Below are 14953 nucleotides of genomic sequence, written 5' to 3'. Positions count from 1 at the left end.
GAGGGAAGAAGGAGGAAAGGAATTAAAGTGTAACCAGTGTTGTGTTTAATAGAAATTCTGATATAAGCTTCTAGGGGCAGAAGGCTGTAGCCTTGCACTAAAAGGGGATGGCAGACCTTGGTACTTTATATTTCGATGAAAAGAGGTCCTCTTTTCACTCTGTGCCAGTCTCTGTCTCTGTTCATGTTTTGTCTCTGCCATGCTGTGGGGTTTTGTACGTCATCAAATAAAGTATCCTTGCACTTACTTTTGACTCAGTGCTAGCTCAAAACAAAAGACTTCTTTTTTAAAATTTTCAAATGGCAGGTGCATATGTGTTTAAATGGATTCCCACAGAATTCTTTATGTTGTACCATATATGCTGTCAGCCCTGAGCAGAGTGAGGGGTAGAGTGAAGTGGAATAGATGAAGCTTCTTAGACTGGCCTACACAAACATCTGGACTCTCGCCCTATGTGCACACTGAATTCACTGTTTATGATTCTTATATTCTTTCTAGAAATGAGTATCTTCAAGGACTTGTGTGGTGCAGGGATTTGTATCTTGTGATATAAGAAATCATAGTTCAGATGTTCCAAATGAGAACCCCTCATACCTAGGGAAGAGCAGATTCTCAGGGAGGGACGTAGGCCGGCAACATTCAAGCACCAGCTGTGACAGTTATTCACGGACGAAGGCAGTGTTTTCCACCGGGATCACAGCTGTCAGCAAATCTGCCCATCACCAGCTCTCTGTCACCCAGTCCCTAGATCATCGCCTGTGTTGATTCCTTTGTGACAGGGAAGCCAAGCCTGCTGATGTGGGGTTGAGTTTTGGCGAGTGCCAAGTTGCCAAAAACTTGGCAACCATCCTGAATTGGCCAAGGACAGAGTCCGTTAAAAGTGCAGTGAGCTCCACAGGGCTTTCAAGTTGCAGAGCAGACACTGTTTTGCAAGGCAGCCCAGGGAGAGTGAGGACTAGTCTGTCCATTTATAAAGGAGATACTGGGTCAGCAGAGTGACCAGTTAGCTCAGTTCTGTTACTGTAATGGGCATCTGACGCTAGATGGGCCAAAAACGGTGATGCTTGACATCATATTTATCACAGAGAGTAATGGTCGGTCGCATGAACACCCGAGGACTTGGTACTGCAGCCTCCTTCATGAGCCAGTCTTCATCCAGTGATTAAAAACCTTGAGATATTGATATAAAAGTTGAAGCATCTTTTAGTAGGGGGTTGAAACAAGGTCTCACCTTTTAGCCCAAGTTTCTATAAACTAGTAATCCTTTTGTCCTTGCCTCCCACATGCTGGGACCATGGGACCATGGTCAACACACCACCACACACGGCCTGACTGCCTCCTTTAAGCAACTAAAAAATTAAATGTGGCAAAGGAATTAATGTGAAGGTCAACAAATAAGACATTGGAAAACATGATTAGTTTCATGATACTTTTTTTTTTTTTTTTTTTTTTTTTTTTTGAGATAGGGTCTCACTCTAGCTCAGGCTGACCTGGAATTCATTATGTAGTCTCAGGGTGGCCTCAAACTCATGGTGATCCTCCTACCTCTGCCTCCTAAGTGCTAGTATTAAAGGCGTGTGCCACCATGCCCAGCTTCTTCTTCTTCTTTTTTTTTTTTTTTTAAATTTAAAAGCATGATGCAGGGCTGGAGAGATTGCTTAGTGGTTAAGGTGCTTGCCTGCAAAGCCTAAGGACTCAGGTTTGATTCCCCAGTACCAATATAAGCCAGATGCACAAGGTGGCACATGCATCTAGATTTTGTTTGCAGTGGCTAGAGACCCTGGTGTGGCCATTCTCTATCTGCCTGTCTCTCTCTCTTTCAAATAAATAAGTAATTTTTTTTTAAGTTTTAAAAAGCATGATGCTTTAAAACATTTCAGTCTGGGAAAATCCTTAAAGATGCTAATGGTTAGTATATGGTGGTCAACCTACCTTTCCTTCTCCAATATCCTTGGAGAGCCCTGTTAGACCATAGGATGGAGAGCTTATTCATGAATTCTTTTGCTTTGAAGGGAGCCTGAAGAGTCAGGGTTTGTCCTGACACTACCTGTTATCTCTCTAGGTCATCCTCGATTTTTCAACCAGCTCTCCACTGGCTTGGATATCATTGGCTTAGCTGGTGAATGGTTGACATCAACTGCCAACACCAATATGTAAGTCTCATGAAGTCTCTATAAAAGTGGTCATAATGTATAGCTATGGCTTGTTGCTTTAGAAGTTCAATACCAATGGCTTTATTTTCTCAGAGTTCATCTTCCTCATAAAATCTTTTAGGGTTTTCGCAGGTTTGGCTTAATAGTAGATATTTAATAAACTGTTCTTGAATAATGTAACAAGCATGCTCATGAAAAGTAATAATTAGCTTGGAAACTTCAGTGAGAAATTTGATGTTAATAGACTTTCTCAAAATATATATCTAAAAATGTCTGATAGAGGATATGATTTTGATTTCCTTTTCTCTTCCAAATACATTGATCCTTATCATGTAGGCCATATTTCTGGCATAATTAAAGCTATTATAAAGGTGCGATTCAATTTTATCTATCTGTTGCTTAACTGGAAATTCTAAAATGGAATTTAGCTGGTACTGGTATACTACATGTTCTTTTCAAAATAATGCATTGTTTTCTTGAGTTTAACATTTTCAAAACACCGTACCTGTTTAGACAGACAAAGCTCTCATTTATTTCCAAGTTCTCATAAACTTACATGAAACTGATTCCGAGGTCTTGGGGTTATGTTACTACATAAGCGGCTTTCTTATGATCACCCCAAAGTTTCCTGCATCCTCTTTGTAGATAAGAACAGGTTACAAATATGTGGCATCAGTGTAAGGACTAGTGACTTTTCTCCTCACATCAATGATGATGTTTTACCACTCTCTACACATCCAGACAATGGCATCATATTTAATTAATGTATGTAAGGGAAAATAACCAATTTCCTATAACAATTTAATAATAGCTATATCATAATTATAGGGGTATCAATTTTTGTGGCCATATTCAAAAGCAATTTATTTAGTGGCATAGGGATCAAACTTGGGCCTTAGATATGCTAAGGATACCATTGCACCCCAACCCCCAACTCACTTGTTAAAGTTCACTGCAAAGTAGAATGTGAAAAATGAAAGTAAGAAATTCCATCTGACATCAAGATGGAATGCCAGTTATTAAAGTTCAAGGTGTTCTATTTTTCTTAAACTATGACCAGTCCTAAAGCCAAAAGGGCATTTTAAAGTTATATATTGTTCCTGTGTGTTTCCAGGCTATCTAACGCTACATACTAACACTGCACTCAGAAAGGCTTCTGTTAGTCAAGCATCACTGTTTTGTGTTTTCTAATTTAAAACAACACTGATGAAATTTTAAAACAAGTGAAGCCTTCAGTGCTAAAGGGCATAACAAGGCAATGGATCAAAACTGAAACTGGTTTCTTGCTACTGTTCACAAGTCACAGGAAACCAGAGTTGGGTCTGAGACTTTAGAAGTCTAGGAGGAAGTGAGGGTGGACATGTGAGGGCTTGGACGATCTCCTCAAACACAAAGCTCCCCTTTGCAATTAATGCTGTATTGGGATTTGTGAGATAAATATATCAGCACATGCCAACATTATAATCTACTAATTATAACTTGAAAAAGACAATAATGCTTCAGTGTAGCATTGAATACTAAGAAACCATTTAAATTAAGAAATACAGTTTGTGAGCCGGGCGTGGTGGTGCACGCCTTTAATCCCAGCACTTGAGAGGCAGAGGTAGGATCACCATGAGTTCAAGGCCACCCTGAGACTACATAGTGAATTTAAGGTCAACCTGGGACTATACCTCAAAACAACAACAAAATACAGTTTGTTTTAACTCCAAAATTTAGAAAATAAGTGAGAAAAGAAAAAGGGATTGAGGGGGTGTAGTACACGGATAGATCACTTGATTACTTGCCTGTCATGCTCAAGGCTATGGGTTAATATCCCAGCCTCTCCCCAAATTCATTTAGGCTCAAGTACCCACAGTAATATAGGCATTGAATTCACCCAGTGTCTTGAAGTGTATATTCTGTAGATCTTGTGTTGCTGCTTAAAACTTCTAAGGCATAGAGCCAATCTCAAGATAAATAAAAGTAATTAACCCCTGTGAACTATTTATGACCAGATATTCTCCTAAAAGCCTTTCTTCAACCAGAATATTCCCACAAACTGTCCTTTTTTGGGGTCTGTGTTCTTAAAATCAAAATCAAATCTTTTCCTCTTCTCTTTGCTCAGCTCTGAAACACTAAAGTATGTCCCAGCCATCTGAGGTCAAGGCCAGCCCAGCTAAATGACACATAGTAATTACCTCTGTTCTGAACAGGAGGGATTTATAAAATATGACCAGATCCCAGCAGATCGATAGAGAAGGTTATTTAGAACAGTGAAAGACTTCCTGTCCGTTCTAGAGCCAGGCATTGTCTGAGGAAGCAGAAGCCACCATCTAGAGTGTCCTCAGCCAGCTCCCTGGAAGAGCATGACATGTGACAGCTTTCTCCCTTGTGACAGTAACTCCTTCTTCAACTGGGAACGCCAAATATGTCTGGGAAAGAATGGCAAAAAGATCTGGTCTGTGGCAAATCGTGATTTAATTGGTGAAATGGTCATTTTTCCCCCAACCCCCATGGGATTTAGATGACCCTGTTGAGAGAGCAGTATTACTGGATTCCTCTGGAAAGTCCTTTCAGGGAACCCATCTGTTATATTCATTAGGTGGCAGTGATAGTGTCTTATGGGTAACAAAGAAAGAGCATTTATACTCATGCTTTTACACCTGCTTGCGCATGCGGCTTTGAGACCTGCTGTCCCAGACAAAGGCCACTGAGAGGCCAAAGAAAACTTTGCATGTGTGTAGCTGTTCGTGTCACATACCACTCTCCTCTTCCAAAGCCAGTCCACCAAGAACACCTGCGCAGCCCACCCTCCAACACCTGGTGGCAATGCATAACCTTAATGGCAGGATCTGTCACCACTGGTTGCCATGATGTTGGGATCTCGAGCATCTGTCATTTCATTTTCATAGAGGTTCCATGGGAGACATGTCCTGTGGAGTGACCAGTCATCATGCGCGGAGGAGCAGGCTGTCAGAGCAGAGCCCGCTGTAAGCAGTTCTCCTTTGTCATAGCAAAGCGACTGTGACACAAAGAACTGGAAATTCTGCCTCTGGAACATACTGGGACCTCACACAAGTCTCGGCATTGTTCTGGACTTCCATTTCTTCATTAGGAAATGGGAGGCAAGACTAGCCAACCTAACGAGTGATTCTGAAGACTAACAATAGCTAGGATACACAAACAGCAATGCATGCTCCCTGGAGAGGCAGCCGCCCATGGTTGCCTTCTCTTGTTTCTACCTCTCACCATTTCTGGATAACAGAGGTTCTCACTAAGCTCCCCTCAAGTATGTTACCTTTTAAGATATATGCCTTTGAAGGACTGGAGAGATAGCTTAGCAGTTAAAGCACTTGCTTGCAAACCCCAAGAATGCATGTTCAAATCTCTAGGTCCCACATAGTCAGATGCACAGTGACGCAAGTGCACAATATTGTACATGCACACAAGGGGACACATGCGTCTGGAGTTTGTTTGCAGCCACTGAAGGCTCTGGTGTGCCCTGCCTCTCTCTCTCTCTCTGTCTCAAATAAATAATTTTTTTAAAAAGTTATATACCATTGGAGATATATATATGACACCTGTCACATCTGTAGGGAAAAGTCTAAGTGGAGTGTCATTATAGTTGACAAGAAAGTCTTTCATTTAAGAAAGTCCTAGCTGGACATGGTGGCGCATGCCTTTAATCCCAGCACTCAGCAGAAGTAGGAGGATTGCTGTCAGTTCAAGGCCACCCTGAGACTACATAGTGAATTCCAGGTCAGCCTGAGCTAAAGTGGGACCATACCTTGAAAAACAAAAGAAAGAAAGCAAGTCCTTAGTCCAAAAGTTACCAAGAATCCAGGTTCCTGGAGCCTGTCAGACTCATACTGTGGTATGAAGTTCTCTTATGCAATCACCTCACATTATATAGTGACTATAGGAGCACTGAACATTACTTTGTCTTCTGGAACTCAGGAAGAAAAGAGGCAGGGACCTGGCTGAGATAGCTCAGCAATTAAAGGCACTTGCTTGCAGAGCCTGGCAGTCCAGGGTTCAGTTCCTCAACACCCACATAAAGCCAGACTCACAAAGTTGTATCTGGCTTGTTTGCAGTGGCAAGGGACCATACCCATATTCTCTCATAAATAAATAAACTTTTTTTTAAAAAAAGAAAGGAGGCAGGAGGGTATGAAGGAATGAGGGCTGAGGAAGGAAGGAAGAAAGGGAGGAAGGTGGAGAAAAGAAAGGAGGGAGAAAGGGAAAAATAGGAACATACTCCTTCCTACTAAAAAATCTCAGAAGTCACACATAACATTTCCCATAGCAACTGTTCAGCCAGTGCTTAGTTCTGTGATCACATTTAAGGAAGTTAAATAAGGTAGTCTTTGCTCTTGGTGAACTATAACCCTAAACAGATTTTAGTGATGGGAGGGAAAATTGATAGGGTTGGTGATGGAAAACTGTCACAAGAGAAAGACTGCATCTTGACAATCAGTGTTCAGTAATTCTGAGGAAGTCCCACTGGTGAGGAACACTAAGCCACAGGAACGTGGCTGACTTCCCTCCCTACTCAGTATTTACAGAGCCTCAACATTTTCCTTTCTATGTTCATCCATGAATGTCACCCTCTTGCTATTTTAATCCTTCCTTCAATCTACGTTCTTATACTATATCTCAGAACTTTCCACAGGGTTATTTTCTTGTTCTTTGATCCCAAAACATAACCATGTACTCAGAATTCTGCATCTCACCACCTTCTTTTGAGTCCATGTTTGACCTTTGATCTTTTGATTTCATCACCTTCACTGGTCATGTAAGGAAGGGGTTGCTAAACTGGGGCCAAGATTGTTAGGGGAGAATTTCCTACAGTGGTTTACAGTATAATATACACATCCCCATCTTTCACCTGGCGATTAGGATCACAGCTTCCTAGGATTCCCGAAGGAGTCCATAACTTCAGTAAGGTCACAAACTGCCCTCGGGTGAACTTCAAAGCCTTCTATAAAGCTATGGGCACAGCAGCACCTCCACTGTGATGGCAAGCATGGCCCAGGATGAACCAGCAAGCATCCAGAGGAAACTCTGCAAATGTCTAGTTGTCCTTGGCCTGCGTTAACTCTTCTCTTGCAGAAGGTTTCTCCCAGCTTCTAGGAGAGGAAGGACATCACAAGTCAGGAGAAGCTTGGTGTTACTTGTGGGATGACTGATCTTTGAGACCCAGGCAGGGACCCTCCAACAAAGATGCAGCTCAGGTCAAAAACCAGGGTTTTGAATTCAGCCCATAACCTTCCTCCACAAGCTTGGGTATGGTGTCTTATAGCATCTCTGTTACAGTCAGTATGTAATGATCAGAACTGAAGGAAAGATTTAAAACTCAAGAACCCAGCATAGATTAAGGATGCTGAAATAGCTGTGATCAGACAGTCTCATGATGGAGTTCTCTTCTTCTGGCTCATTCTAAGAGCAATGTCCAGGTTCCTGGCCCTGACACAGGAAGGCCAGTTCATGCAAACAGGGAGCCTGTGTTGATTCAAATCATGAAGCATACTGTGAAAACCTACCCCCTGGTCTTAAGTTCTATGCCTTTTTCCCTTCTCCACCTGGATTCTGCCTGGCCATCTAACCCCAACTTGCCTCTAATTTAACTTTCATCCAGTCCTTGAGATGGTTCTGAAATGGTGTGTGATTCCATTGTCATTGTCTCACCCCAGAGAGGTTTCTTATTTGGTATTTGGAATTGTGAGATTTTACAACCAGACTGCCACCAGTACTTCACTAGGACATGTTTGCCATTCCAATGTTTCCAAAAATCAGTGGAACCACCGATAACACATTTGTTCAGGAGTGTGGAGATATACCACGTGCGTTTTCCTCTTGGTACACTCAGCTGCCCAGGCTAAACCAGGAATCCTTCTCTTCTTCTTCCTTTATCAGGCCAGCAGACATGAGGGAGTGTTGGTTGCTACGGTGATGGGGCTCAGAGCAGAACCAAAGCATGATTGTGACCTGCAGAGGTGATGGTAACTGAACACATGGTTCCCAAGGGTCTTCCTTCCCAATTTCCAGGGGCTTCCCAAAGAAAATGGACATATTCTTTTTCTAAACAAAATTCTTCCCCCAGCAGTGATATCCTGAGGATCCTCCTGGATCTTTGTGTCCTCTTGTACTGCCACGTGATTAATGTGGTTGTGTTTTCCCTCCATGATTAAGGCCCACCAGCTTCACCTGTGTCTTACATACAGCTGTAGTTATCTCCCTCCTGCAAAGAGCTTCTCTAAATCATTAAGCAAGAAGAACTCCAATTAGTCTTCAACAGCGGCATTCAACCCAAACCACTTAACTTATGCTAACACCTCCTATATCACTTGGTGGGGCAGTCTAGGCATCTCTCTTCAGCAAGGATGATCTGAGCCCAGCCCACAGGCCCTAATGCTTTAGAAGTTCAAACTCAAACCGGAAAGACGAAGAGCCTCATAGCTTAGTAAATATCCTTTTGTCTTCAGGCTCTTCGAGTTTCTGTGGATGGGCCTCACCTGATTCCTCTTGAGCCCTGTTTGGCACCCTGAACTTGTGGCACTAACTATTGTACTGCCTGGTGCCTCCGCTTTGAATTGCTTTGACAGGAGCATGGCTTGCTGTTTTTACATCTCTTTGTTGGGAGAAACATCCAACCTGCCAGGAGGTCTGATGCCCATAGTTCGCTAAGTATACCAGTTGACCATCTTCTTATTTATAATTTGAAATTAGAAAATCATCACTTAGAATTATTTTTGAGAGATATTGACTTCAAGGAATTATAGATACATAACTGTCCTTAGGTATTATTAGGAGGAAATCCATGTAGATAATTATATTGAGATCTTTAAGACATGGGTCGATATTTCCAATTACCTTCACAGTCAGCTTTCAGATGTTTACATTGTTTTTGAAAGATAAACTTTGGCCCTGCTTTTTATAGAGTATCCAAGTGGCAGCCAGTTTGTAAAATGGTTTAGAGCTCGAGAGAGAACTCAGTGGGTTAAGTGTTTGCCAACGTACACTCCGGCTCCAGAGCCCACCTGGACAGAAACCATGGTCTTAACATGTTCCTTTTCTTTTTATTAACACATGTCAGCACGTGTCCTAGAGCTTAGAAAGCAGAGAGAGGCAGATCCCTGAAGACGACACTCAAGGTTGTTTTCCAGCCTTCACATGCACACTCATACACCAGCACGCACAAATGGACATGCCAAAAAAAAAAAAGAAAAAAACATGGTTTAAAACAATCAGTTGTAAGTAGAACCTAAACTGCATTTTATTTCCAACTCTTATTTGCACTGTCCTACAATCGTAAAGGTGAAAAGGACACAGAAAAATCATTATCGTCCCTTCTGTTCCTCTGGGTGAATCACGCCTAAGACAGAAAAGCATCCCTCTTGCCGGGTGTGGTGGTGCCCGCCTTTAATCCCAGCATTCAGAAGGCAGTGGTAGGAGGATCACCGTGAGTTCGAGGCCAACCTGAAACTACATAGTGAACTCCAGGAGAGCCTGAGCTAGAGTGAAAACCCTACCTCGAAAAACCAAAAAAGAAAAAAAGAAAAGCATCCCTCTGCTGGTGGAGCAGCACAGAGGACCTTCCTCCACCTCCTGGGGTGGTCCAGGCTGGTTGCTGACATCTTAGGACTAGAAACTATGCAGTTCTAGGAAATGAACTGTAGTGGTTTTGAGGGCTTTTTTTTTTTTTTTTTTTGGTAGGACCCAAATGCAAGTACTAAACCAGTTGTCTGTGTCCCCCAAATAAGTGGTGTTGCGTCTTTGTTTCTATCCTCCTCCTACCTTTCCAGGTTTACGTATGAAATTGCACCAGTGTTTGTCCTCATGGAGCAAATAACACTTCAGAAGATGAGGGAGGTCATTGGGTGGTCAAGCAAAGACGGTGACGGGATATTTTCTCCCGGTAGGTTTCTCTTCTCTTACTGATTATCATCAAGGTTGGCAGTATGGATCTTTGCAATTCATGAGACCACTACAATAAATGTGGGTTTATCAAGTAAATAATGGTGTGAAAATGTTCTTGTCCCTTTTATTAACACATGTCAGCCATGACTCAGTGATCTTAAAAAGAAATATTTTGGCGCTGGAGAGATGAGATGGTTTGCGGTTAAGCGCTTGCCTGTAAAGCCTAAGGACCCCAGTTCGAGGCTCAATTCCCCAGGACCCACCCACATAAGACAGATGCACAAGGTGGCATTCGTTTGCAGTGGCTGGAGCCCCTGGCATGCCCATTCTCTCTCTCTCTCTCTGTCTCTCTCTTGCTCTCAAATAAATAAACAAAAATTTAAAAATAATAAAAAATTTAAAAAACATATTTTGAACACTACCTACCTACCTACCCTTGTCAGAATGACTGAAGGCTGGCTAAACTGCTAGATTCCCTGTGCACTAACTAAGATAGGCTGTGTGTCTAGGTCATGCCAAAGGGATATTGGGACAAGTGAATCAAGATGATCACTTAACTACTTTTACCCAATATTCTTACCTACTTTAATCTCTAGCTCAAGGTTGATAAGAATCTTTAAGACAATGACAGGTATTCTTAGAGGTAGGGAAGAATCATAAGGTAGTGTCAGAGAGGGTATGATTGTGTGTAGAGGAAGAGAAGAAATAAGATCATAGAATTGTTCAGGCAATTCAAGCAGATCACACACTTGCTCATTTCATTCTCAAGTAACGGAAAAAAAAAATGGCTAGTTTATATTGGCCAGATTTATTTTACATAGTTATCTCTGTTCTCCTGGTATCTTTATTTAGGGCGACATGATTTTTTTTAATTTTTATTTATTTATTAGAAAGAGAGAGAGAATGGATGTGCCAGGGCCTCCAGCCACTGCAAACAAACTCCAGACACGTTGGCCCCCTTGTACATCTGGCTAACTTGGGTCCTGGGGAATTGAACCTTGGTCCTTTGGCTTTGCAGGCAAGCGCCTTAACCACTAAGCCATCCCTCCAGCCCAGGCATGATTTTTTTTTTTAAATAAACTTAGAGCTCACCAAACTGGCTCCATAACTCAGCAAGGCTATTGTTGAATAGAGTACACAGGCTGGTAACTGATCACTGTACTGTTTCCTTCTGTAAGCTCCTTTACTCTCTGTCTTTCTGAAGTGGGGATGGGGAGCAGATTTATCTTTATTCAGTAAATACAGTGGGCAGAAAAATGAAAGCTGGGAAGTTGTAACGCACCCATATCTTTGCAGCCACCCTGACCACTTCTTCCTACATTCTGTGTAGGGTTTCTGTAGGTGCTGGAATACATGAATCAGCTCTAGCCAAACTGCCCCATTGCTTACATTCTTAGAAAGAAAGGGTTGGGAGGGAAACGCTTGACATTAGGGGAGCCAAGCAAAATCTTTCCAGATACTGCCCTTCCCCATCTCTTTTCTCTTAAGAGACCTGCTCAGTCTTTATGTTAAAATCTCTCTCTCTCTCTCTCTCTCTCTCTTTCAAATAAATATAAAAAATAAAATATTAAAAACCAAACAGGGCTGGAGAGATGGCTTAGCAGTTTAGACGCTTACCTGCGAAGCCTAAGGATCCAAGTTCAATCCCCTAGGGCCCACATAAGTCGGATGCACAAGGTGACACATGCATTTAGAGTTCGTTTGCAGTGTCTGGAGGACCTAGCAAGCCCATTCTCTCTCCTTCCCTCTGTCAAATAAATAAATGAAATATTTTTTTAGGGCTGGAGAGATGGCTTAGCAGTTAAGCGCTTGCCTGTGAAGCCAAAGGACCCCAGTTGGAGACTTGATTCCCCAGGACCCACGTAAGCCAGATGCACAAAGGGGCGCACGCGTCTGGAGTTCGTTTGCAGTGGCTGGAGGCCCTGGCGCGCCCATTCTCTCTCTATCTGCCTCTTTCTGTCTCTGTCTGTCACTCTCAAATAAATACATAAAAATAAAGCAAATATATATATATATATATATATTTTTTTTAAAAACCAATAATGACAGATCCCCAATACATGTGTCTGCTCACTGATAGGGGGAGCCATATCCAACATGTACAGCATCATGGCAGCTCGCTACAAGTACTTCCCAGAAGTGAAGACACAGGGCATGTCGGCTGTTCCCAAACTGGTCCTCTTCACCTCAGAGCACGTGAGTAGGGGCTGGGACTCATGCATTGCTGCTTTCCAAGGGACTATCCAACTTTTAATCTCAAACCTCCATTTGTTGCAGAGTCACTATTCCATAAAGAAAGCCGGGGCAGCACTTGGCTTTGGAACAGACAATGTGATTTTGATACAGTGCAATGAGAGGTAGGCTAGGGGGGGGGGGTGAGTATTGGGTTCTTGATGTATTAAATGTGTTCATCTGTTAAATTTGTTTTATTGTGCTTAAGGACTGGCTCAGTACAGTGTGCCAAGCTGCTAATGGACTGTTGAAAATACCAGATTAAATTACTTTTTGCTGCTACTGCTAAAGTTTTTTTTTTTTCTTCTTCATGTGTAATCTTGTTGATTCTTCATTTTAATTACAGGGGGAAGATAATTCCAGCTGATTTAGAGGCAAAGATTCTTGAAGCCAAGCAAAAGGTATGCACAATACGGTATATCTAAATTCCAGTGAATACAGATTTAAAAAAAATAACTCATTTCTGACATATACAATAAAAAAAACCTGACAATGAGATTATTTATTATATTTCTAAAATTCTATTCTCAAATAATTTATTTCCAACTTATGAAAGGATTTGGTCTCAAAGCTGAGTTTACAAAATATCTATTACTCTTTGTGAAAAATGAAAAATGTATTCATCCAATAAATTACCGTTATTCCAAATAATTAGTTTGATGTTCTTCAATAAATCATCTACTAGGTGTCATAAAGGTGGAGCCAAATTGAACTTTTTCCTTATTTCTTGTTAAATATAATCTCACTTGAATAAGTACCATTTGAGTTTGCCTAGCAAAGTGCCCCCCATACCCTAACAGATGGTCTGTGGTACATGGCAAATCCAGCCTCAACAAACTCTGTTAAGCAAAATTTTCATAGAACAGATGCATCCCCAAGTCTCTCCTGCCAGGTAGCTAGCTTTCAGGCAATTTATGAACACGTGGTTTGTGATTGTGGGCTATACCGCCACCACACACACACACACACACACACACACACACACACACCAAGGGGAGGTGTATAGAAATGTTTCTACAAGCAAGGAGGAGAAAGGGAGCTGAGCTTCAAAAGCCCTATGACCTCATAGACTTCCCCAATCTGAGTTCTGTTTATTCACTTACTTCTTGTCCAAATCCATCCACATCCTAACATGTATTATTGTTTTAGCTTTCACAGTATGTAGCCCCTACTTTTTATGTAAAAATAATGATTTAATAACTATAAGCACCACAGAGTGATAGAATTGCAGGTTTTGTTTTGTTTTTTTTTTTTTTTTTTTTTGCAGACTTGGGCCAGTGAAATACTTAGCTACATTGTCCCAAACAAACATGAAACAATATTCATGTAGAATAAACATCCTTTAGTTTTGTTGCATAACTCATCATGGAAGAATGCTGTATATACTTCTAATGTAATCTTAACTCCATCATGGTGGAATGTTTCATGTGTCCTGTTCCCTGCCGCAACCACAGCGCCACGAGACCTGGCATGTAAAAGTCACTGACCAGAACCCGCTGAATGAATAAGTGACCCAACAAGTGCGTTCTGTCAGAGTACCTGAACCACACCAGCTTGGCTCACTGTGCTATCTTTCCTTCATAAAGCACTAAGCAGCTCTCTCTCACATCTTGCAGGGGTATGTTCCTCTCTATGTCAATGCAACTGCTGGCACAACTGTTTATGGAGCTTTTGATCCCATCCAAGAGATTGCAGATATATGTGAGAAATACAACCTTTGGCTGCACGTGGATGTAAGTGCCTTCAGTCCCACAGAGACCAAAGAAACACAGCTTTAAGATTTGCCTCCAGCTGATCTCAGCAGCCCTTTCTGTACACCACATTAGCTCCAGCGCCTCCTTCCCCTGTCCTAACCAGCCACTCATGACTGGTACCTGCCACAGGCCTGGTCACCCTCTGGGATTCATCCAGTTCCTCCTTGGCTGACTCCTATCTTCTGTAGCTCCTTCTAAACAGTGCTTGTCACTGCCTTCCCGGGTCCCTTTTGACACAAAACTAGAGGCTACCATTGACTCATTTTGGGGGGGGGGGAAGAAAATATAAAATACAATGGATAGAAAGTGCCCATGAGTGAAGGTGCTTATTCACCTGCCTGCATCTATCCATTTCTAGCACTTTTCTAGAAAAGAACACATAGCTGCTATGTGCAGGAAAAATAAGGAAGTTTAGAAGATATGATCAACTAAAAGATTTAATCCCAAATTTTCCCAGCTACACCATATGTGTGACCGAGTTTATACATTATTTTTTCTTTCTCTCCATTTTCTTATGGATTTAACTTCTCACAACTGGATCATGGAAAAATCTGCCCTGCTATTGAACAAATGACTTTAAAAGGCTTATTTGTTATGTCACATACTATACCAAGCCATCCAGAAAACATACACCATGGTACCCACAAAAACTGTCTTGCTGCAGCTAGAGCTTTAGGGGCCCTTCCAAATCCACTAGGGCTCCTGTTTACTGAATGTCTCAGAACTTGACAGAATTACACTTTAGAAAGAAGTAGCCAGGGTGGCTAGAGAGATGGCTCAGCAGTTAAGGCACTTGCCTGCAAAGCCTAAGGACCCAGATTCAATTCCCCAGGACCCACACAAGCCAGATGCACAAGTGGCACATGCATCTGGAGTTTGTTTGCAGCGGCTAGAGGCCATGGCACACCCGTT

The 14953-nt window shown here is 42.0% G+C and overlaps 1 protein-coding gene across 1 annotated transcript in view; it reads left to right on the top strand.

Moving 5' to 3' along the window:
• Positions 1-14953, top strand: part of Gad1 (glutamate decarboxylase 1) — a 45321-nt gene that overhangs the window by 16831 nt on the left and 13537 nt on the right. The window contains exons 6-11 of the mRNA XM_045147474.1: positions 2063-2153; positions 9941-10053; positions 12136-12251; positions 12333-12412; positions 12634-12688; positions 13904-14020. Coding sequence (XP_045003409.1) covers positions 2063-2153; positions 9941-10053; positions 12136-12251; positions 12333-12412; positions 12634-12688; positions 13904-14020 — 572 coding nt within the window. The remainder of the gene's footprint in view (positions 1-2062; positions 2154-9940; positions 10054-12135; positions 12252-12332; positions 12413-12633; positions 12689-13903; positions 14021-14953) is intronic.

The sequence above is a fragment of the Jaculus jaculus genome, chromosome 4 (genome assembly GCF_020740685.1).
Source record: "Jaculus jaculus isolate mJacJac1 chromosome 4, mJacJac1.mat.Y.cur, whole genome shotgun sequence".
NCBI lineage: Eukaryota > Metazoa > Chordata > Mammalia > Rodentia > Dipodidae > Jaculus > Jaculus jaculus.
This window is presented reverse-complemented; position numbering and strand designations above follow the sequence as displayed.